At 39.0% G+C, this 27,752-nt stretch overlaps 1 protein-coding gene across 6 annotated transcripts in view; it reads right to left on the bottom strand.

The window, feature by feature from the left end:
* Positions 1–24,307, bottom strand: part of RTEL1 (regulator of telomere elongation helicase 1) — a 44,815-nt gene extending 20,508 nt beyond the window's left edge. For 2 of the 6 annotated variants that reach the window (XR_013940172.1, XM_080558751.1), the window contains exons 1-23: positions 23,341–24,306; positions 22,936–23,054; positions 21,801–21,999; positions 21,338–21,431; positions 20,385–20,466; positions 19,687–19,747; positions 19,154–19,229; positions 18,350–18,434; positions 17,925–17,990; positions 16,992–17,145; positions 16,635–16,673; positions 15,843–15,921; positions 14,955–15,052; positions 14,438–14,493; positions 12,535–12,609; positions 11,448–11,526; positions 7,844–7,976; positions 7,574–7,687; positions 5,258–5,298; positions 4,739–4,824; positions 3,972–4,049; positions 2,553–2,630; positions 601–744 (exon numbers count right to left, since the gene is read on the bottom strand). Coding sequence is in view for 5 of the 6 variants with exons in the window: in XM_080558751.1 (XP_080414877.1) it covers positions 601–744; positions 2,553–2,630; positions 3,972–4,049; positions 4,739–4,824; positions 5,258–5,298; positions 7,574–7,687; positions 7,844–7,976; positions 11,448–11,526; positions 12,535–12,609; positions 14,438–14,493; positions 14,955–15,052; positions 15,843–15,921; positions 16,635–16,673; positions 16,992–17,145; positions 17,925–17,990; positions 18,350–18,434; positions 19,154–19,229; positions 19,687–19,747; positions 20,385–20,466; positions 21,338–21,431; positions 21,801–21,999; positions 22,936–23,037 (2,019 nt within the window). In the remaining variant the exon portion in view is untranslated. Of the gene's footprint in view, positions 1–600; positions 745–2,552; positions 2,631–3,971; positions 4,050–4,738; positions 4,825–5,257; positions 5,299–7,573; positions 7,688–7,843; positions 7,977–11,447; positions 11,527–12,534; positions 12,610–14,437; positions 14,494–14,954; positions 15,053–15,842; positions 15,922–16,634; positions 16,674–16,991; positions 17,146–17,924; positions 17,991–18,349; positions 18,435–19,153; positions 19,230–19,686; positions 19,748–20,384; positions 20,467–21,337; positions 21,432–21,800; positions 22,000–22,935; positions 23,055–23,340 lie in introns of those variants that run through there. The other 4 variants (XM_080558753.1, XM_080558752.1, XM_080558754.1 and 1 more) reach the window with 3 other exon arrangements.
* Positions 24,308–27,752: the final 3,445 nt, after the last annotated feature.

Here is a 27,752-nt window from a genome sequence, read left to right as displayed (position 1 = left end):
ATCTCTAAAAGCCTAGGAAAGCCAAATACTTTGCCTCAAACATCACACCTGGCTTATGGGACACAGAAGACTCAACTAGTAACATACAACTCAAGGAGCTATTTAGAATATGATGCACTGAGAGCTTTTATACTACAACAGACTGACCATATTATTTAATACTTAAGAGCTATCTTGCAGGATAATATACTAGATTTATAATGCCATTCATTCTTATGCCTGAAGCAATACCAAAAAAATTAACCCACAAACAAACCAGCCAGCACAAGCAATTTTTCTTGCCCATCCTCTTTCTAGGTGAAACAATTCCCTCAGAAAGCTACATGGATGACGTACACGCAAAGACTTCAACTGAAATTTTAATTACACCGTTCTTTGGAGCCTCTGTTTGATTGCAACCGTGTCGGTGGAGACAGAATTTGAAACCCTTATCAGAAAAATGTGAATATGCTTGTGACAGACTCCCAGGGTTGTCTGACTGTTTTGATATTCATGGTTCCACAAGGCTGGGAGGATAAGAAAAGCCAAGTTCCACAGAGGGAGAAAGAAAGACACAACAAACCTACAAGTAGCCAACAGTTAAGAACTGCCCATTATTACCTGTGCACCCACACAGCTTCTTTTCATTTCATCCAGGAACTGCATCTTTAAAACAACTCTGGGCTCCATACAAGGAGGAAATGGAAGCCCAGTAATGATGACTCCTCGCCCATTTATGTCTGCGAAGTCCAAGCCTTCACTGGCCTGAAAAGAGTGTTTTTAATTACCAACGTGATTTGAATTGACATTTCAGAGATGTTCAGCAGTTACAGGCCCTTTCTCTCCATTACATTAAACTCCTAGCCAAGTGCAATGCATTAAGAATAGTTCAACCAGACGTTTTGCTTTTATTACCAGGACTTTAAACTTGGCTTTTTCCTCTAGGAAGCCCTGACAAATTATACCTCAGCCAATACCATTAAGGAATATGTCTTATTCCTGGATAAGCAGAACAGCTATATTCAGAAGATGTCTGAAATGTCACTCAATACATCTATTTAAACATTCCATACCCTGAATTGTTAACAAGATGGAATAAGAACATGGCTAACCTTCTTTGACATTAAAAATGAACAGAATCATTTCAAAGCAGAAATGGAAAGTTACCAGAAATCTGCTCAGAAACCAGCATATTCTAACTTCATATTCACCAGATGTGCTGCTTACATCTGTACAAGAAGTTGTCGTCACTCACGGCCTTGTGCATGCTTATGTCCCATGCTATGCTGGCAAACCAGTGAACAAAATCAGAGAATTGAACAGACAAAAATAATTTTTTGGGAAAAAAAAGTTTTTTCTTCAGCTGAATCATTTTCCCATCTCATTTACCATGCTGCATAAACAGCTGTAGTAGAGTATAGTATCATGGATGGATGGGGTAGAACGACCAACTCTAGTCTGCTTAAACCAGCACAATCAACAAGAAGAGAAAGCACAGCTCCAGATGGATGACAGTGCATGCTATCAGTTTTACCACATTCCCTAAACTAGTAAAAGAACTAGAGCAACTGTCCTAGAATCTCCTCTTTATAAAAAGGACTGGTTTTCTAGGTTTCTTTCAGGAAAGCGAGAACAGAAAAAGTTAGCTAAAACATACTGTCAACATAGAATCTGAGCAATAACATCAAAGGGAATCTTGAAGCAATGGCTGAGAAGGGAGCTAGTTTTAGGTAGCTTTTGACAACATGGCTCTTTTGGTTTATCTTCTCTGATATTTCCAAGTTTGAAGTCATACTATTAACTCTTTGTCTACAATAAACAAAATAGCCTATCCTTCAATTGTGCACTACTGAAAAGCATGATCTCTCCAAAGACTCCATTCCTCTGAGGGTGACATAGTATTGTTGGAAGGACAACAGAGTCCATTTACTAGAGTCTCAGCCAAAAAGAACAATAGTTTTTCTTAACTGATCCAACAGCTACTTTGACGAAAAGGACTGAAGGTTCAAAAGATGTTGAGTCAAGTTTCTTTTGGTAGACAGCAGGCAGCAGCAAAAAGACTCTGGGAGTAATTTGTGACTTGGCAAATATTTCCACTCGTATCACAGATCAACTTACCAACACTGTTAAATGTAAATGAAAGGTCACCAAATATTCCCTGGGGACCTGAACATACTAAAAATCCCATCTTTAAAATTGAGCAATGCTTTTTAGTTGTCACCAGTGTTGTTATAACATGATTGACTGCAGTTGTTTCTTCTAATCCTCCTCCTAAACTCCTGTTCTCATCTGATGAGTCAAGTTTTGCTGTGAGCAGCCAACAGGAAGCGTGTCGTGATGCTCATCCCCCTTAAAGAACTCAGAGGTGTATCCCTTTGATAAGAACAGGAAATAAAACATACATATACTTGACATAAATTTGGAAAGGCTTCAGGGCATCCCATTTCCCTTCTTTTTTTTTCCCCCACATATAACTACAGTCACATAACGCAAATGTTCTTCTTAAATCCCAAATGATGTCCTGTCCACTACATAATCTGATCTCAGATAAAATAAATTCTCGATTACATTACCTTCCCCCGACATACTGCAAAAAAAGCAGCTCCGTTGGACTTAGGACAGACAATTTTATCATAGTACGCATCCATTACCTAAAAGATAAAGTAGTTTAAGTAAAAATGGTATTAACATTTGCATCTGCATAAATAGAAACCTGTACTAGGTAAACTTGACTTGTCCACCAAGATGTAAAATATGATTAATTTGGCTTAGTACCATTTTGTTTACTTTTACTAATTGCAAATATGAGAAGCCATGTCATCAAAACCTTTATGTTACAGTCAAATCTAGACTACAGATAGGGATGCATAAAAGACTGGTATCGGATACTTCTGATGGGAAGGTAGACTATGGACTGCCCTGTGCTTCTACAAATCCCTGAATAAAATTGGCAGACAACAAATACAATTCAAGGATATTACTTACTCTTAGAGCCAAACAGAGCAGCTATCAATAAACAAGAATAAAGCAGGAAAAGCGTGGAATTTTCAATAATTTAGAAAGTTGGGACAGCATCTCAAATAATATTCAACAGAACATGATTCACTAGCAAGCAGAGACCACAAAAGCAGATAAACCTTTTTTCCCTATGAAGAAACTGCATTTTAATAAAGTCAGCCTATAAAATTAATGTTGACCCTGAGGTTAGAGAGGTAAAATCCATAAACTACAGCAATCTAGGTCGAGAATCTCCTTTAACAGTTCACTAACAGGACAAAATACATGAGGTACCCTCAATACTGGTTCAGAGAAAAATCAGAACAAATCCTACCTACCATCTTCTGGTGCTACTCCTATTTTTGCGTTATGCTACATTGTTTAGTTGTGTGTCCATCTTTTTAGCAAAGGAAGTTGTCCAGAATGTTTTGTATTCTAGTGTTTCCAAACTAAACCACTTTTATTAAAAATTGTTTCTAAAGGTAAGAATTCAAAGTTAATTTTATGGAGCAAAGAAAATTCTCAGAAATTTGTCCCAACAGTAATAAATATCTGGTCTCTTTCTCTCTTTCTCTGGGGAGAGAGCCCTTGCACAAACATTAGTACCAATCTGGTACTTAAAAGCATCTTTAATCACACAGGTACTGCACAATTCGATAAACATCCAAATCATGACAAGGTGGGAGGAAATGGTCCACAAACCAACGATGCCAGCTACTGAAGTGACAGCTTTCTACTATGTCAATTACTCAATACATGTGCATGTTAGCTGCTGTTACACATCACTGGATTTCAAAGGAAGACTGTACCCTGCACAATTAGGTGAAAGAGTAAAGGAAAGATGAATAGAAAAATTATAGTCCAAAGAAGCACTTGGAGCATTTTAATTTTATCCTAGGAACATGCAGTTAGCACCTAAGCACATGTTAGAGAAGGTATTTAAATATCATAATAGCTTGTGGAAACGTTACAGGTATGTAATGCAAATTACCAACCTCTGCAAAGCTTCCTTTATGCTTGGGTTCCACAAATATTGGCTTCACTTCCTCTATTCTTTTAGCAAAATCATGCTTCTGTTAAACAGATAATGAACATATTAGAAATGCTCATGTGAAAGGAGACGTATACCAGAAACGACCATGGGAAAGGAAATGGTCAGGGGCAGTCATCACGGATGTCTCTCACCATCTGTTCTGCTCTTGCCAAACATATGAGGAGATGGGTGCAGAAACACACAATTCTAATTCCAACTTGCAAGTTCCTAACACTGACTTCTCAGAGACCCACCCTGCGTTATGAATAAAACAATTCACTTTAAAAAAAATTGTTATTATGACACCTTTGTCCCAGCATTCACTTTTAAGGAGAAGGAGCATATAAAGCAGAACTTTTCTGTCAAATCTCACTAGAGACACTCAAGTCATGAACAAAGCTGTTACAAAAATCACAGTTGCAATGGCTACAAATTAAAAATAAAGAAAAAGATTCATCCTGGGATTTTTTTTTTCCTCTCAAAAGCTGAAACACTTGAACAAACTATAATTTGGAGGTTTAGTAAAAAGTAGCGTGGTGAAATTAAATGAACTCTGAGACCAGATCAGACAATGTACTAATGTATTACTCCTCCTTACTCGGACTTTTTACTTTCTGGATTTCATAATTACTTATTAACAAAGAATTTTTAATGAGCATAGTTAGCGTAAATACAAATGGTCTGAAGTGTGCAACTAAGTCACCTATAAACGGACAACAATTAACATACTCTCCAATATTCCAAGCTCTTATCCATGACAGGATATGATGGAAAGAACACCAACAGTCCATGAGGTACAACTCGCACAAGATTACCTGCAACAAGACAGGGAAACGTAGAGTTCAGAGCAGTTTTCTCCTGGAACAGAGAGCATAGGCTGTGCAAGAAAATTAGATTAACAACATGGCTTCTCTCCAAAATCTTTTCTGCTTTCTTGACATTAAATTTGGTGTATTAGAAGTTAATTTAAAAAAAATAATTTCAATAACCTTGTTGTCAAGGTATAAACTTCAGACTTTGTTGTTGCAAAAGTTAGTGTTACAGGTTTTCTAAAGTGTAGCGTTAACGGGATAAAACATGTTATGAGTACAACAAAAGCCTAGACAAAGAGATACAACATTCCCTGCTGTATTTTCAAATGCGACAGCAGGACCTATTTTCAGATCTTTAACATTTCAGATACCCTCCAATAATTTTCTAAAAATGCTGTACAACAGTCTGTTTCTGAAATCTACACACCTCACTTACCAATTGTTTTCCCCAGAGAAGATAAATAGTCCTCTGAAAACCTACAAACAAGAATAGTCAAGTACCATCATTGTATTTCCTCCTCTCCATTTTTTTATGCAAATTAACCTCCTGATATTCATCTAAAATAGCACATCCATACTCCCAGTCACCCGTGCCAAACACACAGTATTAGTAATACCAGCTACATGACGCTATTACTATAAATCTTATCATTGGCACTGAAGATGATCTAAGCTTCAATATTATCAACATGTAACAAGCAGAAACATGCAGCCATATGAGTTTTATGATTAATACTAACGTTAGGAGTGAAAGTTCTGCCAGAAAAGTCTGTAGACGCTCTGAAGCCTGACTAACATTACAACTATTAAAAACAATTATTGGTGAACTAGGCGTGGTGAGGCTTGGGGGGCAAAAAGAGTGAATTTGGTTGCTATGGTTGTTGTTTACTGAGTGAATCACTTAATTTGATTGAAAATGTACTGCTCTACAATGAGTAGGATTTATCTGTTTCTTCCAGCGCTGACTAAAATGTCACCTGTTCCCTCATGCCTTTACGTTTCTTTCTTTTTAGTTCCATGTAGATCCGCATACTTTTTTTTTTCCCAGGAAACTTAAATATGCAAGGAAAAAAACCCACAGATTTATGTTTGCAAGAGCTGTAAATACCAATAGCACTAGCTGTCAAGACACACCTAACACTGTGCATTCCCCAGCCATTCCTACTCAAGAGACAGTATCTTCAGCAAATTAAATGAAACGTTATGCTAAGATTCTGAAAATGAAAAGGACAGTCTGAGGGTTTTCCAGACTGCTGCTGCTTCTCTGTGAAAATCAGTTACAGTTGTTGAGTCCCTTTCCAATTCTGCGGAACGTTTGGGATTTTTCCCTTTTTTGCAGTAAAAACTTTTTTTAGATTCATTTTTGGATCTCTCTATACTGCTGAAAAAGAGCAAGTCAGGCCTGCAGCTGGCAAAATCACAGAATTCTCCGGCAGAGCTTTAGATATAATGTCGAAACTGAAAGAGATTTAAGAATGTGACAACTTAAAAAAAATAGGAAGAAAATTAAATGATAGAACACGTATATCATATGGAAGGAGCTATCCTCATTTCAAAGTACTATAGAAGGGTGACAACCCTAAACACAGTACTGGCTCAAAGGCCATGCCGCTCTTTAGTAACGTCAGAGCACAGAACCATCTGCTATGTACAACAAAGCACGAAACTACATCTTAAAATGATATGCTGAGATGCCAATGAGATCATTACATTATGGAATAGAAGTCAATATACAATGAACTTATATGCTCTGGCATTCCTCGCTGGCAGCATTTTTATTTCTTTTATGGAAAAAGCAAAAGCTGCAGAAGAAGAAGCAGTTTATTATGAAGAAAAGAAAGACATGGACAAAGTGATGAAAGACCAGAGAAAAGAAAGAAAAAATGATGAAAATCTTGACAACGATTTGGATATGTTTTTCTTAAGAAGGCACTGCAGAGGTGGAGACTGATCATGACAACAAACTTTAAATACAAAAATAGCTGTTGCAAAGGCCAGCCATTTTTCAAGTCAATTAAGCTTTCAGCAAACAAATTTAGCATGGGGCTCCATGTCAGCGAGTGTGGGCTGCTCCGCAACAGGAATGAAGGTGGTACCTGAGCATGATATGTAGGCGTGCAGGGCAGGGGCCCTGCCAAACTAACAGAGCAAGGCAAGCAGGAAAGACTCAGATGGAGTAGTCAGGCTCAAGTCCAGATCATCAGGCAAAGTCATGGTGATGGGGAAGGTCCAAGGTCAAGCCAGGAATGGAAGTCCGTAAACCAGGATCAGGTCCAATGACATTAAGTGTCACAGTCCAGTGGTGGTGAGGAAGGTCCACAGTGACAAGGACAAGGTCAGGAAGTCGATCAGCAAGTCAGGGTCAGATCAATGGGGCTGACAGCCAGGTGTGGTTATGACAGAGCTGGAGACATACTTCTACAGCAGTGTGGGCATGGACTGAAGGCCTTGGCCTGAACTTAAGTGGAACTCCTGAGCCCACGCTCCACTCCTGATCTGTGGGCGGAGGCCTCTCAAGGCTGAGCAGGGCCATTAAGGACTCTTAGTGCACTCTGTGCCCTGACACTCAATCCCTTCAAGCCTTCCACTTCTAAACTTGCTACAGTAGTGATTAAATGGTGTTGTTATTCAGCACAGTGCTTATCCAAGAAAACAACTACAGAGATCACTAATTTCACTAGAGTCTTCCTTCAAGGACCCAAAATGTAAGAACCATGACCCCAGTGAACTTGTATGTGGAATCCTGCTTTACCTCCTTTCATAAGTAGAAGTGAGCACGGCTCCATCAGGTCCTTTGGGAATGATTCCAACCCAGAGCTGGTGTTTATCAATAACATGAGGATTCTCCAAGCTAACAGGAAAAGGGCTGAAGAAACAGGAAAACAAGACCCAAGTCATACTCACTCTATGATTCCCTACTAGCTACCAGTCCAGAACACTCAGAAATCCTGAGATACAACAAAAAATGAGTTCAAATGATACATTTTCAGTACGGTAACTGTTCACACACCTAGGTACTTACATTTGCATTTCCATTGTAAATGAGGAGAGTGGGGAAAGAGTCCCACTGGTAAGGATAATCGTCCTGACTCCTTGTCGAACAAGATCATGCATGCTATATCCAGGACTGAAACACCAATAGCTTAAGGTCTTTCCTGTATCAAATAAAGAGAAAACACTAACAAGCAAGCCTGTATAGAGGAAAAATCATGAATATGAATTAGTCATATTATAATTCATGACTAATTCTTAGGATATAGCACACAGCAGCATTTAAACTTCTAAAACTAAAGAGACCAGCATATGAAGCTAAAATTCCAGATGTATGTGTGCTTTGCTTTTGTCTTTTCAAATTTAATTATTATGGCAATTCAAAACAGTTTAAAAGGTCACTGCTCATTCACACCTTAAGTAGATTACATTTTAGTCAGAAGGTTGTTATAGAAAAGACAGAGCATCAGAACTTTCTGTCAGCAAATAACAGGCAGATTGAGTAGATAAAACTACTTCGTCCTCCATCCACTGATCCATTTTCTGCTGTCACTGACAACTGGAAGCAGAAGCATGGTAGAAGAACTGCAGAATACTGGGATAAAGGACAAATGACTGAAGTTACTCAAAAATACTTCCACCCCTGCACTTGGTTGAAAAGAAATCTTTCTCCGTCAGGAATTTCCAAAGGCTAAGAAGTTTTCACACAGTCTTTCCATTTTCTCACACCCAACTGCCAAACCCTTCAACTTTTGCTCAAATCTTTTGTGGGATACGGATATAGAAATATGTGCCACACTGAAAATCTGGCATACTATAAATTATCAACACAAAGGATATAAAGAAAAGCAGGTTAACCACACTACTGATTTCTGTCATTGCTCAGCTTACAGCTGTACAATTGGTGGCCTCGCTGAAAACTTAGCATCAGCTTTTCAGAGACATCCAAAAGAACCAGAAAAGGAAATGATCGCCTATGTCAAGAACAAGAGCAGACAAATGAAACATTAATCACGCAAAACAGAATCCAAAAGCTTAATTCAGTAAGAAATCTAGCATCCACATATCATGTGTGTGTCATTTAGATGTATACATGCTTCATCCAAAGACTCTTTCCAACAAGGGGCCGACAGTTTCAGGAAATCCCCAGTAATATGTCCCCAGTGAGTCACTTACTGCTTAGATTTACAAGGGAGAACATTTATTTTAAGCTAAAGCTTTATCCTTCCATCTCATTTGGGCAAATCCAGACAGATGTCTCCTCATTTCCAACCTGAACTTCCCCTGGTGCAACTTGAGGTCATTCCCTCTAGTCCTATCACTGGTTATCTTCCTTTCAGGTAGATGTAGAGAGCAATAAGGTCTCCCCTGAGCCTCCTCTTCTCCAAGCCAAACAACCCCAGTTCCCTCAGCTGCTTCTCCTAAGTCTTGTGTTCCAGACCCTTCACCAGCTTCCTACCTCTTCTCTGGACACGCTCCAGGGCAGGAGCCAGGACAGGCCGGTAAGTATCTACACACAACAGGGTCACTCATGTCAGAAGCATAAGAAATTCCAGCATAAAAGCAACTGGTATGGGATGGCCTAGAAGTGGCACCAACCACTCACATTTGCCTCACCAGCACTCGATTTGAAATATACTTCTCTGCAGCCCTGCACGATGACTGCCAGGCATCAATTCCCCAGTTCTTGGAGAAGCTGGAATTGTAGTACATTTTTCAGCCTGGTGCTCTACTATTACGTCTTCAAGGTTAACAACGTTAAACTGTTTTTAGAAGTCCCAATCACTAGCAGGAAGCTTGGGTGCTACACAAGGTAGATCTCTGCAGCAGCTTGTTCCATTCCTGGTACAAGGACAGTTAATCCAGGGATAAATGGTTTGCTAGTAGTTTACGACATGATGATTTATAGCAAACCAAAAGTAAAAGCATTTTATTTTAACGTACATGCAGCAGTTCAGTGGCATCTGTACGCAGGGTGGGTAGCTAGGGAAGAAATGTTACCAGCTATCCCAAGCTATGTCGTTTCCCCTCATCAGTCACAATTTATAGAGAATTATGACCAAGTGAATCATTTCTATAAAATCCTTTAAAAAGAGCTGTTCTAAAGAGTTTTGCAGCATTCCTATAGAGTCTGCTACACCACTACAGGGAAACTGGAGATCTGATCATAATGCAAGTCTCAACACAGCGCTAGCCTGTTGCATATGTATTTGTGAATATTGTTTGGATTTGAAAAGCAGACATATCCATATGTGCTTGCTAGATTACAGAAGAACTGTGTCACTGCTTTGTATCATTTCTGATCGAAAATCCTCCAGATTATGCATTAAGCCTAGTGTTTCTGTTAGCCCTTCCCTGCACACACACTTAGAAAAATCTACTTAAAATTATTCCTGTAACTTGAAACTCTGATTGAGCAATACCTCAGGAAAATAGTATCTGCAGATTACCAAACACCACGTTTCTCTGTTCAGAACAGTGAAGGGAGCACTTACGTTGTGGAAACACTTATGGGGACATTATGTGGAAGAAAAAAAATCTGGAAAATCATTCTTTGAAAAAAGTCACTTTTGCCCTTAAGAAAGGACTTCTGTGAAATAAATACATACGTTCTCAAGAGCATTTCATTGAATAATTAAGTAGATAGTTATGAGGCAAGGTATTTACAAAGGTCTTTGGAGAGTATTCTGTTAAAGAAGGCTTAGGCAAAAAGATCTGCGTCTCTCTTCTTTAATCAGAAAATATTTATGAAATGGTTTATGAATGTTTTCCAGCCAACTATCTATTAACAAAAAATAAAAATAAAAAAATAAATAAATAAACACAAAACAAAACACAAAGCTCTTTGCTACAGAGCTTCAGAATAAGCCAACCAACTATAGCTCCTCCACTATATTTGATCAATTTCAACAGAGAACTTTCAACAATTAAGAACTTTCAGTGAATTTACTCGTATAAAACCTTTGGCACACATTTTCAGTACCATATCTATACATCAATCTTCTTGTAAAAAGGTAGTTACAGCCTTAGCAATACTAATTTTGCATTTAACACAACACAGTAATAGAGAGAAATATAGCTCATATGAGGGTCTCAGAACGTTTCCTAAACTTCAATGTCAATCCTCAAGGATTTCCTATTCTTACGATGGTCTGAAGACCTTCTTTACACCCATACAATCAGCTGTTCTATAATGAAGATGATTTTCTTTCATTGGAATAACTGTACTAGAAGAACTCCAACGCAAAGTGCACACAGCAGCACTGGTAAAAGCATATTTTATATTGAGATTGCTTATGTCACCTTGCCTTTAGAAGTAACCACACAAGTGAAAAGCGCCTCCTAGAGTCATCATATCCACCGTGGAGCTGTACTTAGAAAACTGGAAAGAAACATGCTGAAGCAATTCTAAAACTCTTTAAACTTATCAAAGTCTCAAAGCCTTAAAAATCTACCCTGCTCTAGAGAGAGCTCCAGGACAACACGAATGCCCCATGCCTCCTTCTATTACAGCAAATGACTAAAATGCAGATCGGGATGTCATCAATTGCTTTCCCTTATTTGAATCAAAAGGAGCAGTTGAGTAGAATTCAATGCAGCTTTTGTGTAAGCCTGCCAGAGTACGAGTCCTATACCTTGTTTTTTTGCAGCTGACGAATCCCAGACATTTGTCTTCTGCTTCTTCTGATTACCGTTATCCAGATGAATGTGTACCTGAAGGAAAATAACAGTGACGCTCCTAGAGACTGCTGCAAAGACGAACTTGCACTTCATCCCTCAAAAAAGCTAGGTTACGTTAAGGTAAGGTTAAGTTAAGGTTAGTTAATGTAATTAATGTCATTTTATACTAATAATAAGGTTATATAACTTCCTATCCATCTTTCACGTTTTGTTTCTAGTCTGTCATAATGCACCTGACAAGGAGCAAAGAAGCCTATCACCACTTAAACAGCCATTTTCAGTCAGTTTATGGAAGCAGTATGTCATGGGCTGCCCTGAACAAAAATAAACACCACAATTACTTGGGTATTGTCTACCAGATTGTAACTTGTAAGCTAGAAAAAGTATTATTGCACTAGAAAGACTTCCTTTATCTGACAACAAGAACAGCCTTAAGTCTTCAACTTAATATGAAATTTACTTTTGACTTAAAACAAGATCTGTTCCTAAAACTCATTATAGCACCACAGTTGATGAGTCCCAAACTTTATCTAAATAAGGACTTTGGGTTTGGTTTTTCTGAATGGCTGTACTGTACTTGGTTGGTATTAGGTTAAAGTAAAATAATTTTTCAAACTCTGATTATTTTTATTGAGAGAAGAGGAGGAAATTTCACTCAAGCCTTATGAAGAACTCCTTCACAAATGGTACTGCAAAATATGAGTCAGCCAAGAGATCAGTTTGCTGGCAGAATACACTAATTCTTGCATAATACGCAGAATCAACATTTTAATAATTCACATTTTCTGCACCTTTCTTATTTCATTTTAGATAAAACAAAAAAGTTTGTTTAAAAATTGCTGTGTAGATCCCCTTTTTCCATAGGACCTAAACTAACCACATTTCCTTTGTTGTTTTTTTTTCTGGAAGAACTTGCATACCCCCCTTATAGCCAACACCATAATTTGCAATACTATCCGCATCCTTCTCAGTTTGAATACACTAAGCACAAGCATGAAATGCCACTACGGAAAAATGCAGGAGTCACAAAGCCTTCCATACCTTATAGTATTTGGATATTGACTGAGGTGGCACAAAACTTGTTGTGCCTTCTGGAGGACTGATGTTGAATACTGTCTGGAAAATGGACATAAAGAAACAGAAGTTTTAACAACGGTTGCCAACAAAATCCCTAACATATTTTTGTACCGAGAAGTATCTCCAGAAAAATCACTGTAGGGATAACTGTAACTATATCTCCTTGCTTCTGTTACTTAATAAAAGTGGAAAATGTTGAATACATTTTTACAGGCAATTTCTGCTAACCACTTAACTTTCTCATTACCACAAAAAATACAAGCCAGTATCTAAATATATTCAAACCATACAAATGACAGTATTATTATTCACACTGTACTTGAGTTCTGGCTGTTGATGAACATAACCACACTGCATACTCAAGAGATTACAGAGTCACAACCATGTGTAAAAGAACTTTTAGAATCCCCTCAGTTGAAAATTTCAGTCATGATACCCTACGTTAATCATACTCTGCCTAGAGAAAAATCAAGTTGTAAGCATATTTATTTGTCCATATTTTAAATGAAAAAAAGTCTAACAGAACAGAATTATGCTTGTTATCTTTTCCTGTACATGATGTCTTATGACTAAGGATGATGATCTTTCAAACATACGGCATTTCATGAAAACAGCTGTGTTTCTCAAATATTTATAACTTCTGTTAATTTTTCTAAACAAAATTTCTTCAGACATCTAAAAGGAATTATCCAAGCTCACAAAAATATTAGCTAGTTACAATAAGAATGATGTTCTCCACTAGTCAGAAAAAAAAAAAAAAAACAGAATTCCTGGAAAAATAAGCTTCTAAAATATAGCCAAAGACAGTATTTACAATAACAATTTTAGTAAGTATTCTTTTAAAAGAAAAATCATTTTTAAATAAATAAAAAAATAATAATTTTTTAAAAAGCTGGTACTAAGTTAACTGTTGAAGTCAGAGCTCTGTAAGAAGAAAGTGCTGTTTTACCAAGCAAGACACTGACTGTAACCTAGTCATATTTGGTAATTTGTTATCCTGAGATATTTTTATGTGGCAGATAATTTGCAGTAACTGTCCATGTGCATGTTCTCAGCAGTAGATGAAAAGAGATCTTAGCTTTCATCGAAAGACCTCCAGTGACTCAGGCAGCGACAGATTTCAGGCTCTAGAATTACCGAATTGCAGGAATACAGTGAACTGTATCCCAAATGTCAGCAGATTTTCTAATATGTAACGGTATAGCTAAAATGCTATTTGAACATTAAGTTCTTTAAACTTTATTATTCAAGAATGACTCAGAAACATCAGAGCTTTGATCAACTTCAGAGGAAAGCTAGAAATTGAACGTCAAGCCACTGGTCCATTGCACCTTCTCACTTTATGTGAAAAACTGGGCCCATAATTGATATTTTGTAACTGCACAATAGTGAGAGTATTGACAGCACCAGACGCGTACCCGCACGCTTCGAACATTCAGTTCCTGTGGCACTGAAAGGAGTTTTATTTTACTGATCCTTTAATTTAATAATTAAGTGGGAGGAAAAAAAACAATTTTTGTTTGCTTTTTTACCTTAGCCTGTCTTGATCTTTTACAAGATCTCACATTCCCAAACACTGCTGCTCAAGCGTGCGCTGCTCAATAATACAGCTCCACCTGGTGGTGGCTAAAACCAGATAAATTTAACAACTCCAAAAAGGGACATCAAAACTACAAAAAAAAAAAAACTGGGTAAAAATCAAAGTAGATCATCTCATTAGGCAGCAACTAAAAACCTGTACACTTCCATCAATGCTCAAGTATATGCATAATCACGAATAAGATTGATCCCTTTAATGGTATCGCACATTTTTTAAACCAACTCCTCCATCTTTCAGGCTTATGTAGCTGCAACGTTAGTTATTTACCTGGATAATATCTGAAAGCTTATGCAGTCCAGATGTATTGACAAATACCCCAGTACCTACAGAGAAGAACACCATGATCACTTTTAACACACAAATATATGGTATGGATATATACAAATGCGTGCATCTAAACAGCACAGCACCCTGTGAACACAACTTGAAAATACTATCTGAAGCAAATAAATTATTTCAAGTCTTTCATCATTATTCCAGATGCAAGAAGAAACATAAAACTGGCATTCCAAAGTAAGTTTCATGTTTCTTCCACATTAGGAAGCTAAACTCGGTTTCTTAAAATTCTGTTGAGTGAACGGACTTAAATTTCCCAAAAAAAAGGACCTAGCAGCCAAACTTAATAAAATGACAGAGGTCCTCAGAGTCAGATTTTAGTTTTTAAGAGTTTTATAATTTAAATACAATGATGACTTTATCCTCTTCCCCCCAAACAATACAAGCTTCCAATTACTTAAATTAGAGAGAAAAGTCCAAGTGAAATGACTAACAAATTTACACTTACGGCTTGAAAGAAACTGTAAAATCTGCTCTAGTGACTCCAGGAGTGAGGATTTGGTCTGGAATGTTATTTGGGCCTTCGCAAACAGATCAAAGATGTAGCTGCAATTTAGAAAGAAAAAAAGCTCAAATCAGTAAACATCGTAAATAATCACACGGACACAATTACTATTCTTTTACAGCAAGAACAATTTCACCATCTAGTAGCAAAACATGTTCTTGTCTCTCTGTAAAAATGAAAAAAATATGGGAATGTAAATAAGTATTTGGTCATAAAGATAGCAGATAACATGGACGTGACAGAAGGCATACTGATCACATCCTTTACATTTTTCATGATTTATTTACAACACGCGTATTAATTATCTAATTAATTAACTATAACACATTAAATTAGAAAAAGTTTTACATGCAATCTCTATGGTTTCTTTACAGCGTACAACATGCATTAGTTTAGAAGCGGACTTACAGAGCTCTGGGATACCTCAAATCAAACGACTGCAGCATTAGTACCTCAGCTTAAATTATAATGTCAAATTTGAAAGAAATAGTGAGAAGCTTCTTCCAGTTCAGAATACCTAGGGGCACACTCAGCATAGAATTTTCCACTCTTAGAGAAGGGAGTTCCATCACAAACAATTGCTGCAGAAAGATGATTTAAGAAAACCCAGACCCTTAAATAAACATTATTCCCAGAAATTAGAATATTACTACCAATCCTAACACCTGCTGATACTATTCATATACTCACTGTTTGTCCCATTGCAGGTTTGCCATGTAAATACAAAGAACTAATTTCACAGGCTAGAAGCTCACACTAGACTCAAGTTTAATCTGTGTTTAGAATTTATTGTTCTTTTAACATGCAAACATATTACTGAGATGAAATTACCTTCCATCTTTGGTGACTCCATTTTTATTTGGTGGCAACTCCACTTCATCAATAGCACTTTCCAGCTGAAGAAGAATTTCTTTGAAGGAACCAAAAGAGAAAAAATTTAGGGTTCATGAACTCACTTTGGGGACTCATCTGAACCCCATTTTTCAATCAGACTTTATTACATAAGTTAGTGGCTCCCTCTACTGAAACAAGTGAGAACTGCCTTAAAGACAGCAATCTAGCTGTTTTCTTGATCCTGTAAACAAATCAAGATGATTAAGAACAATTTCCTAAATATCAGGTCTAAATATTTTATAAAACTTTAACAAGTTCCTATGACCTCAACTCTCGGATTGCCTGTGATGCTCATAAGATACAGTTGTAAGCTACATTTTAAATTCTTCTCCATAGATGGGGAAAGTTGTTCGTGGAAATGCTTTGCAAACATTAGATATCTCAAGCCCTCACTATGATTGCTACGTAGCATCACATTCTTACAGCAAAAGAATGCAACTAATATATTGCCAGCACATTGACAAGATTAGAAAATAAGGGAACTTCCGGCAAAGAACGGAGTGATGCCCTCATCTGGCAATGCTCTCACCTTCAGGGGAAGTAACTGCAACTAAACATTCCACAAAATGCTCAGAAAAAAAAGACACAACTTAAAACTTACGTGAATTTCTCAGTTATGTGCAGACGTCAACAGAAATGCTACATGAACGTGATTTATAGTTGTTGGCCAAATTGCCTTTTGAAATTGTTTCAACAATTTTTAACAACACACACAAAAAGGAAACTTACTTTTTATCTTTGCTAGATCTTCAAGTTCCATGTTCAGCCCTGGTGAAGAAATGAAAGATTTCAAAAAGGATGTTTCATGCCTGTTTCATTCCTAGTTTCTTTTAGCCTTTTCAAAAATGATGGATATGAAGTCTAGGTCTGTGCATACAGAAAGACATCTTCTGTATTCCACTCGCTGCTCTCTTTCTCATGAAAGACCCCTTACATCACATTGGTTTAGCCAAAGCTTTACATGTTTGTCTGACATTAGTAATGAACAATAATTTATCTACTACTGAGAGTCAGTTTTCCAGAAACTTCTAGTTATTTTCTAGTTCTACTTCCCAGTGAGACAGTGTTTTGTTGTTGTCAACACACCTGAATTGTCCACCTCCATACTGAACTCGGCATTTACTTCTTTCTGCTGAATTGCTTTGGCTTGTTCTTCCAGTAGTATATTTAAAGTATCAATTGCTGAAGCCAAATCGTAGGCTGTCAAGTCAAAAGAAGATGACTCTTCACACAACTTCTCCTAAAATATCAAGGAATGGAAGCATTATTTGGAGTGCACAATGTGCTATTTGCTCAGGCAATTTCAAAGATAAATAGATCATAGATGACCAGACTTGACTTCCTTTCTGATCTCCAGCTCAGGCCAGAGGACATTTTCAAAAACCTGAAGACTTTGATTACTACTAAGCATCCTTTTTGCCAAACGCTTTTCCCTTTTCTGCATTACCGGTAGTTGGACATCTTCCATCTAGCAGCAAATCAGCGCCATCAAAATCACTTTTAGTTTTAATAGGCCTTTGTGTCCTTAATGTTGCTGCTTATAGATTTTTCTTGACATCCTTTAATGTCAAGTTTTGAGCCAACAAAGAGGAAGGTCTCATAAGGCAGCACTTTTTTTTTTTTGTCTTCAGGACTGAAGACTTGGCAATATGACAAGAGTCATGTTTGTCATCTACTGCACTTGGACAACTGATGTGGTTGAGCTTTAAGAACGAGCTTCCATGTTTTCTTACACCGTCAAGAACTCTTTAAACAAGAAAATGAGCACCCGTATAAATTGGGAGATCTACCCTTCAGGAAAACACTACCACCTTGTAGAAAATCACAGTAGTGTCAAAAGACTGCTAATTAAACTAGAAAGCTGTAACTGTAATGGAAACAAAAAATATTCAAGATAATTGGCGTTAACAACAGAAATAGCCGGGTACGGATTTTACAGACTATTTGTAATACAGCAGTGGTCTGTTTTTCTTTTTTGGATGAAGCTTGAAAAATGGTAACAGAGCAGAAACAACTTACCACATTGTGAGCTTCATCAAGTATTACCACGGTCCCCTTCAGGTCTAAGTTGTGCGCTCTTCGGCTCTGAAGATAAGAAAGAGAATGAAGGAATGGAAATAAAGGCCACAGAGAAATACAGATTTGATCAACTGAGAAAATAGCTCAAGGTATAGATTTGTTTTTTGTTTTGTTTGAGAAAACAGCAAATAATTGCTGTGGCTACCTATTATATAAACCACAGAACCGCTTAATACAGAAATTAAGGTGATAAAATCCATCACAAAAGTTCACAGAGGTTAAAACTGAAATTGCAATAAAGAACAAACCATTTGTGCAATACACTTGCTTGCTATGCATCCATTCTTCACAGCTTATCCACTAAAAGCCAATGTGAAATAAATATATGAAAAAAAATCACATTTTAATACAAAGATATATGTTACCTTTGAGTCTAGTAAATAGTTGTAAGGCATAAAAATAATATCCGCCTGCTGCTTCAGGCTTCGAGAGAGATAATAAGGACAAGCTCTGTTTAAAAAAAAAAAAAAGGAAAAAAAAAGTAGCACAAGTTATTGGGTAATACTTCCAGAAATATTAAAGTGCATCCAACATTCCTGTACTATGTTTCATGCTCTCAGTGATTTCTAATCAGCTTCTACAGGAACTGAAACTGGCATGTTTGATTTTAGGGCACATGATTAGCTCTACTCATACAACATAAGTAAAAAGAAGCATAGAAAATAATGCCTAGTTGTGCATACATAACTACAAACTCGGAAAAACAAAGAGAATAAAAAGAAATTAAAGGAGAAAGAGTGGCATTCATTACTCCATTATCCTTTCAACCCTTAAAGCTAAAAGTAAATGCTGGACTGGATTATTTTATCTCAACAAGTCAGTCACCCCATCCTCTTAAATCTGAAAGACAATTGCAATATTCATCATATCAGATAATATTGGCAGCCTCTACTCAAACAAGAATTAAAATACTGGTGATCCTGATGCTGATCTGACTCAGTCTTTACAGAAGTAAGAATTGAAATAAACTGCTGTGTGATGAAAACGGCTCTGATGTAGATAGGATTTTGTTGGAAGCTGTCTCTGTGCAACGTATTTATCCGCTTCACTTTGCTCTTATTGTTGCTCTGCTACTTTAGTGTACGTCCAATTAATACCAAGGTATTTATAAAACTAAGCCGATGAATAGTTTTCACCAATGAGGAGAAAAATCAGAGGGGAACATTTACCTATGCTTGTTTCCATTTTTAATCAAGTCTTCAATATCCATGATCGAATTGACCAGTTCTTTCTCTGTACTCTTTTCTGTGAAAAGTTGTAACATTACGACCACAAACTTAAGTAAAGATCATAGAATATCCTGAGTTGGAAGGGACCCACAAGGATCCACGCAGGCCCACCCAATAAAATAAATAAATAAATAAATAATCATGTCTGAGTGTCCAAACACTTCTTGAACTCCAATAGTCTTGCTGCCATGACCACTTCCCTGGGGAGCCTGTTCCAGTGCCCAACCACCCTCTCAGCGAAGAACCTTTTTCTTTACATGACAATATCACGCAAATATTTGTTGTTACCTGTCACCACACTCATCCACTTCTTACTATTTGGTTCTTGAAAGACATCAACGCAGAGCAAAACTCACACACATATGCATATCACACGCAAATGCAGACTATGCCAGCTCTTTCAAACTTCTCTACCTGCCTAGCAAATAAATCCCTCCCAAAAAATAGCGCTTTATTTCCACACCCAAACTTACCTTCTACATTGTTATAAAAATGACAAGAACGAGTCATCACTTTCATTCGGCACATATAGATCTGTAAAAAATCGCATATTTTATACAACAGTAGCACAGCTTGCCAAGTGTTGAAAAGCAAGTTAAGGGGTGAAGAGTTATTGGTTTTCTGTAATGCCAGCTAATAAATATATGCTAGTCACAATTCTTCAGTTTTAAAAACATGAATCCCTCCGTTCCCCTTAAAAGTTACACTCTTTTTTTTATGTGGCACAGAACGCTCACATGCTTGGAGGGAATTTGGTTATATTTTGCCACAAATATTTTTCAAAAGAGTAGTTTTTGATATTACTCGTAAAAATAACAAGCAAACCAATCACTGAAGCATTATTTTGAAATTGTTATTGCCACTGAAAAACACTTCAGTGGTAGACCAGACAGTAAATTGCAAACTATTAATCATCTCTCATGTTCTATACAATCACATCCTCCTCTGGATGGAAAATGCTACCAAAAATGCAGACTTAAATTTTGCACTAATTAAAATAGATATGGCAAGTTCCTCCAAATGCATAAAAAACAACTAGTACCTTTCACTACAGCCTAATAATAAAAATAATGTAATAAAAGAATGTCAAAGTTGTGAATTACACACTGTATGTCAATAAATAAATACATTAAAAAAAAATATTGCGTGTTCTTATTATGCTTATTTTCACCTGCACGTGGTTGCTCTCTTGTCGTTTCACTTCACTATTGATGCAAAGCTGCTCTCTGGAACCCAAAACACATATCTTTGGCCTGTTCAAACAGAATACACAAAACTGATGTTAAAAATAAAGCAAGAAAGAAGAACACAGTTGTACATGCCTAGGCTGGGTTTAATATCTCAAATGTGAAAAGTTCACGAGAAATAGATGAGCAATAAAACAAGGGTCAGAATCAGAATCAATAAGAGCATGTTTGTAACAGCTATATATATATTTTTGACTTTATGGTACTATATTTCTCCTGGTAACAGTGGGAGGTAATGAGTAGCAGCTTACATCATCCACTGTAGAATCTGGGTTCTGTTATGACAGTTCAGCCAAACAAGCTGGGGCTGTCACCTATTACAAGCCATTCAAGAGGCAGCAGTCACTGTTACGAAAAGATTATCGTAGGAATTAATGCTCTGTAATCATTCATAACACTTTTTTTTCCTCCTTATTACAAGGTTGTATCTTCACAAGAAGCATATAAACCAATTATTTCTGCAGATCCAAAAGGCTCAGTTGCACGCTGTCACTCATGCCAACAGCTGAATGCTGTGACAGACGTCGGTACAACAAAACAAAGTTCTTTGTGGATTTACGTCATTCTTAAGGAGTTCAACTTTGTAATAGCTTCCCACTATCTTAAAAGGGGAAAAAAAAAAGGAATATTAGAAGCAAATGTGTGAAGAACCGAAACCAGACTGAATTCAGGAAATTCTAGGATTGAATGAGAAAAAAAAAAAACATATCAAAGAACTCCAGATTGTACACATGCACATTAAGAGAACTACATTTCAGTGAGTATCTTTTTTTTTAAACATTCATAAATTTATATGCACATAAATTCAACAACAATTAAAACAGGGATTTTCTCCACCTTCTCTTTGAAAAGGAGCATTATCCTAAATTGTAATTACCTGTAGACTGTGTTCTTCAATTCATTAATGACCTGTGTAAGTTGTGAGTGCGTTCTGGATGCATAAATTATTTTAGGAATGTCAGTGTAATAAGCTGCCAAACAGAAGGAAAACAAATCAGAAAAACATTATTAACACACCAAGAAAAACACAAGATACTGTTAGTCTCCTTTCCCAGCCGGTGCTGTGGTAACAATTTGCCTTGTAGAGACAGCGAGAACTTTTGTCATACAACTATCCATACACAGAAAATGAGCTAAATGGATTTCTAGTGCTCTAAGAAAATTAAAAATACACAGAACACCTTTGAAATCTGTAAAACAGCGTGAATCTGCGCGGCAGCTGCTAAACAATGCCTCCATGGCTTTTATAATTCCATACTTTCTAGGAGCGATAGATAAAAGCAAGCGTTCACTAACATTCCTGCATCATTCCCGCTGAGCATAAAAGTCAAAGTACGTACTTGGGACATCAGCATCCGTGGCAGCATTACCCCAGGATGACATGGGTCTGTCAGGAAAGAGCTCGACTCCATTCATACGCTGTGCAATTTTGCGGGCTGAGATAGTATCTTTAAAGTGCTCCCGCCAGGCCAGGGTGGAACACAGCAGGCAGAGCGTCTTTCCTGTACCTGTAGGGCTCTCCAGAATGCCATTTACCTTCTTTATTGAAGAGAAATAAAATAAAAAAGGAAAAAAAAAAAAAAGAAGAGTAACTAGCAACGAGATTCAACTAGAACAGGTCATTGTGCTGGACTACATTTTCCTCAGTAAAAGCGCAATGAGTATCTGGTAAACTATACCACACAGACAAACAATACGTACTTCACACAGAGCTTTTATAAATGCCCGACCTGCAGGGCACTCTAATCAACTTAGTAAAGCCCAACCTATTAACCTCTGTTTAGCAGAAGAACTCCCCACTCCTAGAGTAACTAGAACGAATTCTATTTGAGCTAAAAATACATGAAGATATTAGATGTTATTGCAAGACCCCAAAATGGCTCAGATTGCAGACTGCTTATTTCCTTTAGAACGAAGACTACGCCCCACGTCACAGCTTTGGCAGAACTTTTTGCAAGCAGGTCCACTTTTAAACACCTAATCTTACTGAACCTTACAATTTTAAAGCACAAAGCAATCTTACAGTTTACAATACTACTCACTTAGTATTCCTTTATTGCTCCAGGTTAGGCAGAAATATCCTAGCTATGATTACAGTGACCATCATCTGCACATTTCTGAGTATTTAATAACCGCATACTAAAATAAAAGTAGAAGTAAAATAGATTTTAAAAAGGTGGCATGGAGTAGAAGTAAAATAGTCAGAGAGGGCTTTAAAAAGGCAGCATACAGACAACAAAAAGGAAACCTGAATAGCGATGGTTTCTTAGCAGATGAACCAAAGTGCATGAAGGAAGCAAAGTGCCACGGAGCTGCCCTGCGCCACGGGCAGGAACCGAGGCTTGTCACATGGCCTGAATTTTTGGGCTGACCTGTGCGGTGCCAGGAGCTGGGCTCAATGATCCTTGTGGGTCCCTTCCAACTCGGGATATTGTATGGTTCTGTGATTCTATGATTCCCGGGGAGAGAACTCACCTTCTGCAGGCACTCGAGCACCTTGGCCATGTACACCTCCTGGCACTTGTACGGCTGGAAGGGGAAATCCACCGGGACGCCGTTCAGCGTGATCCTGGGCATCCTCACCGAAGGGGGGCCTGCAGCGGAGCGAAGCCTCGTCACTCGCCCCGCCGACGGGCCGCGCACCGCCTCGGGCCCGGCCCCGAGCCCCGGTCCCGCCGCCAGCAGCCGCCGCCGCCGCCTGGCCCGGGGGAGCGCGGGCACACGGGGCCGGGCCGGGCCGAGCCGGTGCAGCCAACAGCCCCGGAACCCCCCCTCTCCCGGCTCCCAGCCCCCATTCCCGGTCCCGGTCCCGGTCCCTGGTCCCGGCCCCATCGCTGTTGCCATGATAACGCCCCCGGAAGCGCGGCGCCCGCTGCTCACCCTCCGCTCCGCCGTTCGGAATCCCCGCGCCCGTCTCACGCCCCCACTTCCGCCCCGTGCGTCCTGCGACACTTCCGGCGGGGCGCCGCCGCCAGGCCTGCGCCGTTGCCAAGGGAACGGGGCCTTGGGAGGGGGGGGGGCGCCGGCTGGGCCCTGAGGGACCCGGGCCGGGGCCGGCGGCGCTGGGGGCTCGGGGCCTGCCCGTCCCGGGGCCTTCCCGTCCCGCCGGGCTCCGCTCCGGGCCCCTCGGCCTCCGAGAGGCCGTCGAAGGGGTTTCTGTGTGCGTAGGGTGCCAGCAAACCGCGCAGTGTGGGAATAAACGTTGAGGGCGCGGTTTGTCTGTTTCCCCAGGTGTCACAAAAGCACGGTTTTGTGAGGGGGGAGGTGGGAGGCCGATATCCCATGCCCGTCTGTGTTCCTGCAGCTCCCCACACCGCGAGGTGGACACTGCACATGCAGAACAGGAGGCGGCTTGTTGCACTGTAATTTTCCCTATTAAAAAAAAAAAAAAACAAAAAAAAAACTGTTCCCTGCTAGGGGTAGTGTTTGTATGCAGAAGTGTTCAAATATTTAACCATTAAAGGGAGCAGACCTTAAATGCGAGTGTTATATAATCTGATCTCAAGTTTCTGGTCTATTCTGTGTCTTCCCTGTGTTCAGTTATGGGTTTGCTGGTGTGTTTTGTTTGCCAGCCTTTAAATTCCTTGAGTTGAACTTGCCTCGCTTGTAAATTGTCTTTAATTATGGTTAATGGGCTACAGAGTTCAGAGTTATTCTTTCAGTACTTCTCAGTGCTCCATGCTAAATGTAACAACTAATTTTGTTCATGCTTCTGACTGTGTGAACTCTTTAACTCGATACCCATCGTGCAAGATTAAGCTGCAAATGAAATGACTTCATAAAAACTGTAAAATGCCATGAGAGTGAGTGAGATTGATCATGGGGAATAAAGGCATAAAACTGATCGCAAATATATGGAATATTGTCATTATTTCATTTAAACATAGCTTTACTACGCTGAAGAATAATATCAGTACTGCATAAAATCCGATTATTTTAACTGCTATTTAAGTAATGTTGATTTAAGCAATGTTACCTTTAGAGAGAAGAGCTGGAAGGCTACCAAACCCAAAAAGGAGCGTGAGTCAGCAGATGCGCCAGCGTCCAGGGGCAAATGAGTCAGCACTGGCTAAGTGCTCCTTATCCTTCTGGAGGGTTGTTTCTCTGCACCATTTACCTTACTTGACCAAGTCTGCAGTGCCGGCATCGGCAAGCCTGCCTGTCAGCGCTGCACCCAACCATTCTGAAAACTACGAGCAGAGAAAACAAAACCTTGTAAGCTCAGAGAGAGACCTTTTTTTCTCAATTAAGTTTGCCGAAGAATTGTGAAGGTTTACCAAAACTAGAACAGAAAAAAACTAGTTTACTTTGTGACACAGACAGGACAAGTAAAGGCATTGGTTTTATGCCTGGACTGTCACGCTGGTGTCTGGCTCCCTAGGACAAAATCCAAAGCAAGAGTTTGGAGGAGGAGAAAGAGAGAGAAAAGGAAGTTTTTTAAGTAAAAAGAAAGGTCAGAACAGTGATTATATGGCAGGCCTGTCCCAACACCTTTAGCAGTCTCTACATGCTAAGACGAGGAAATACAGGCTTAATGCGGTTCCTCCCTGCTTGCTCAAATTAGTGGATGGTGATCTTGGATGAACTTTTTTTTTCATTTGAAGTTGTGCCTTCAAGGAAAGAAATGTACAGAAGAAAAACCTTGAAAAAGGTGATCCTCTGTAGGGGAGCGGGTGTATGAGTGACTGAACTGCAGAGAGTCCTGCAGGCTTGTACAGTGCAGGAGTACAAAGTGGATAATCCTCATTTTTGTTCAGAGGCCACCTATGCAGGATTTCCCTTCCCAGACAAGCAAGAATCTTGAGGAATGGGGTAAGAGAGTTTGAAGAGCAGCAACAACTGACCATAAAACTGCGGCTCTTGGTGGGAAGGATATTTTTCTCCTTTCAGATAGGAGAGGATTGAGTTGCCATGCCTTGTCCTTCTGGGGATATGTGATGGTTCCCGTAGCAACCATCTAAAACTTTAGTTTGGCCACATAATTATTGGGTTCTTTTGAGTCCAGATAATCCAGAGCCTTGCTGTCTCTCCACTGTTGGAAAACAACAAAACTGCTTTCCTCTTTGACGCCCAAATTTTCACACAATCATCCCGTCATTAGGAAAGTAAGTAAATGCCCGTTTCGCAGATGAAGAAGCTGAAGCAGGTGGGATTAGTGACCTGGTGGAAGCTGTATGGCAATCACTGGGCCAGAGCTCACAGCTTCATGTTTTCAAAATTTCTTCTTTACCATTCGTAGTTGCTCAGCCATCTGCCCTTGCGCTCCTAACTTTTGTACACGCGCTGCCAGTTGTAGCTGAGCGCCCCGGGGTGACCTGAATTCATGGCTTGCTTTACACCTTTATGTGACTGAATTAGCACAACTCTTCTTCCCCGTCCAGACCCTTCGTGTGACTTGGCCTCATTTCTCAAGTGCACACGATAGATACTAAAGAGGAAACTTCAGACTAACCCTGTTGTTTCCCTTGCCTTCAGGGAAACGTTTTCCTGATTTAGTGCTGGTGTTGTCACGGGTTTCTCTCTCTCAATTCTTTTTCTCCTTGTATTATTTAACAGTTTTGGGGGGTTTACTGCTGCCCTATTTGGAATTTTTATTATTTCTTGCCAACTAAGGCAGCTTCTCCCAGCTTGAGGCTGCAAATGGTGCTGGAAGGTCTCATGACTATGGTATTGCCCAGTAAGGTGTTAGTCTCCCGTACTGCAGCCCATGTTCTTCCTTTTAGACCAGTAACTTTCCAAGTGGCTTCATTATTCACTAGGTAAAATTACTCTCCAAATATTTCTCATTGCAAGCCACGCTTCTGCCAGGCTGGCAGCCGCAAAGAGCAACGTAAAGTGTGCTAGGCCTGTGACCCTCTTGGTAACAACCACAACTTGCAAATCTTCCTCTGAACCGCCCTAGATGATGGCGTCCTGTAATGAAACAGGAAGGTTGCTACGGGTCCCTCTTTTGGGGGTATTGAAGAGAGATTTTTTTCTATCAGATTGGAAATTTTTCTTTCCTTTTTTTTTTTTTTTCCTTTCTTCAAAGGGCATTCCAGTGCTTCAGAGCTAACAGAAGAGCTTCCTTTAGTGGTTTGCAAAGCTACACTGTTGTAGACTTGCATTTTTTCAGCATTTTTGACAGTGTGAGTTATTGGCAGAAGCCCCTCCTATGTTAAAAAACATCCAGGAAAGTTTGATCGCTTAAAATGCTGAAAACATTCACAATGGAGTAGTGAAAGAAGTACATGCTATAAAATTAACTTCTTTGCTGATTCCCCTTGAAAATCTCTTTTTTCCTGAGAGCCTGCCTGGTTACATGTCAGGTGTGCTGAAGGCAGAGGACGCTTTAGCCAAATAGTCACTAATTTTCCCTAATCCCCATCTTGAAGAAGAACGCCCAATGCCTTCAGAAGCTCCCTGGTGAAAACCAGAGGGAACTCGAAAAGACAGTTACCTTTAAAACAAGGGAGAAATATCTCCTGATGTTATAGATGGATCCACAGTTAATTATATTGAAATTATTTATATGACAGGTTATTTAGAAAGTATGAACAACACCGGACCTGAAGTGTGTGATGTGTTGCATAGCCACATAAATCTAGTTTGCTCACCAGTTCTTGTGTAGCGTACTCCGCTGGGACACATGCCCTGGTACCTTGAAAGTGTTCCTTTTTCTAAATAAAAGGAAGAAAACACCTGTGATCGATGCCTGGAAGCTCCAGGATGTTGCAAAGGGCAGACAGACCCTATCCGATCTCCTAGGTGAATAAAAACCAAAGCTCGTATTGAATAGTGGGAGAATTATTCCAGCATTCACATGCCTGGGAGAGCTGTCTTCACCTACTGATGGTGAAGCGCGTTTATTGAAACATAGGAAACTTCAGCCTGCTGGCTTCAGGATAGCCTATAAAGTCCTAGAAATTCAGCCCAAAGAGAAGACAGAGGGATTTGCAAAAACAAAATGAGCCTTGTATAGAGCAGGAAGCTGTTAACTGTCCAGTCAGGATTAAAAACAAACAAATAAAAAAAACCTCCTGATCCAAATACATGGTGAAAATGTGTGGATACTGCTAATATTATTCCGATTAGACTTATTTTATATATATATATATGTATTTTATTTTTTTATATATATATTTTTATTTTATTTTTTTTTTCTGTGACAAGGCTTTTCATTTTGCACGCAGTGCTGAGGGAACAGGACACTTAGAGATTAGGGAAAAAAATAGGAAAAAAGGGAGACCTCTGACTTCTTAAGTGAACGTGGTAGGCATAGCAGAGTGCTTCCATCCCTGTCTAAGCCAGAG

Source organism: Anser brachyrhynchus (assembly GCF_964034855.1).
Source record: "Anser brachyrhynchus genome assembly, chromosome: 16".
Lineage (NCBI taxonomy): Eukaryota > Metazoa > Chordata > Aves > Anseriformes > Anatidae > Anser > Anser brachyrhynchus.
This window is presented reverse-complemented; position numbering and strand designations above follow the sequence as displayed.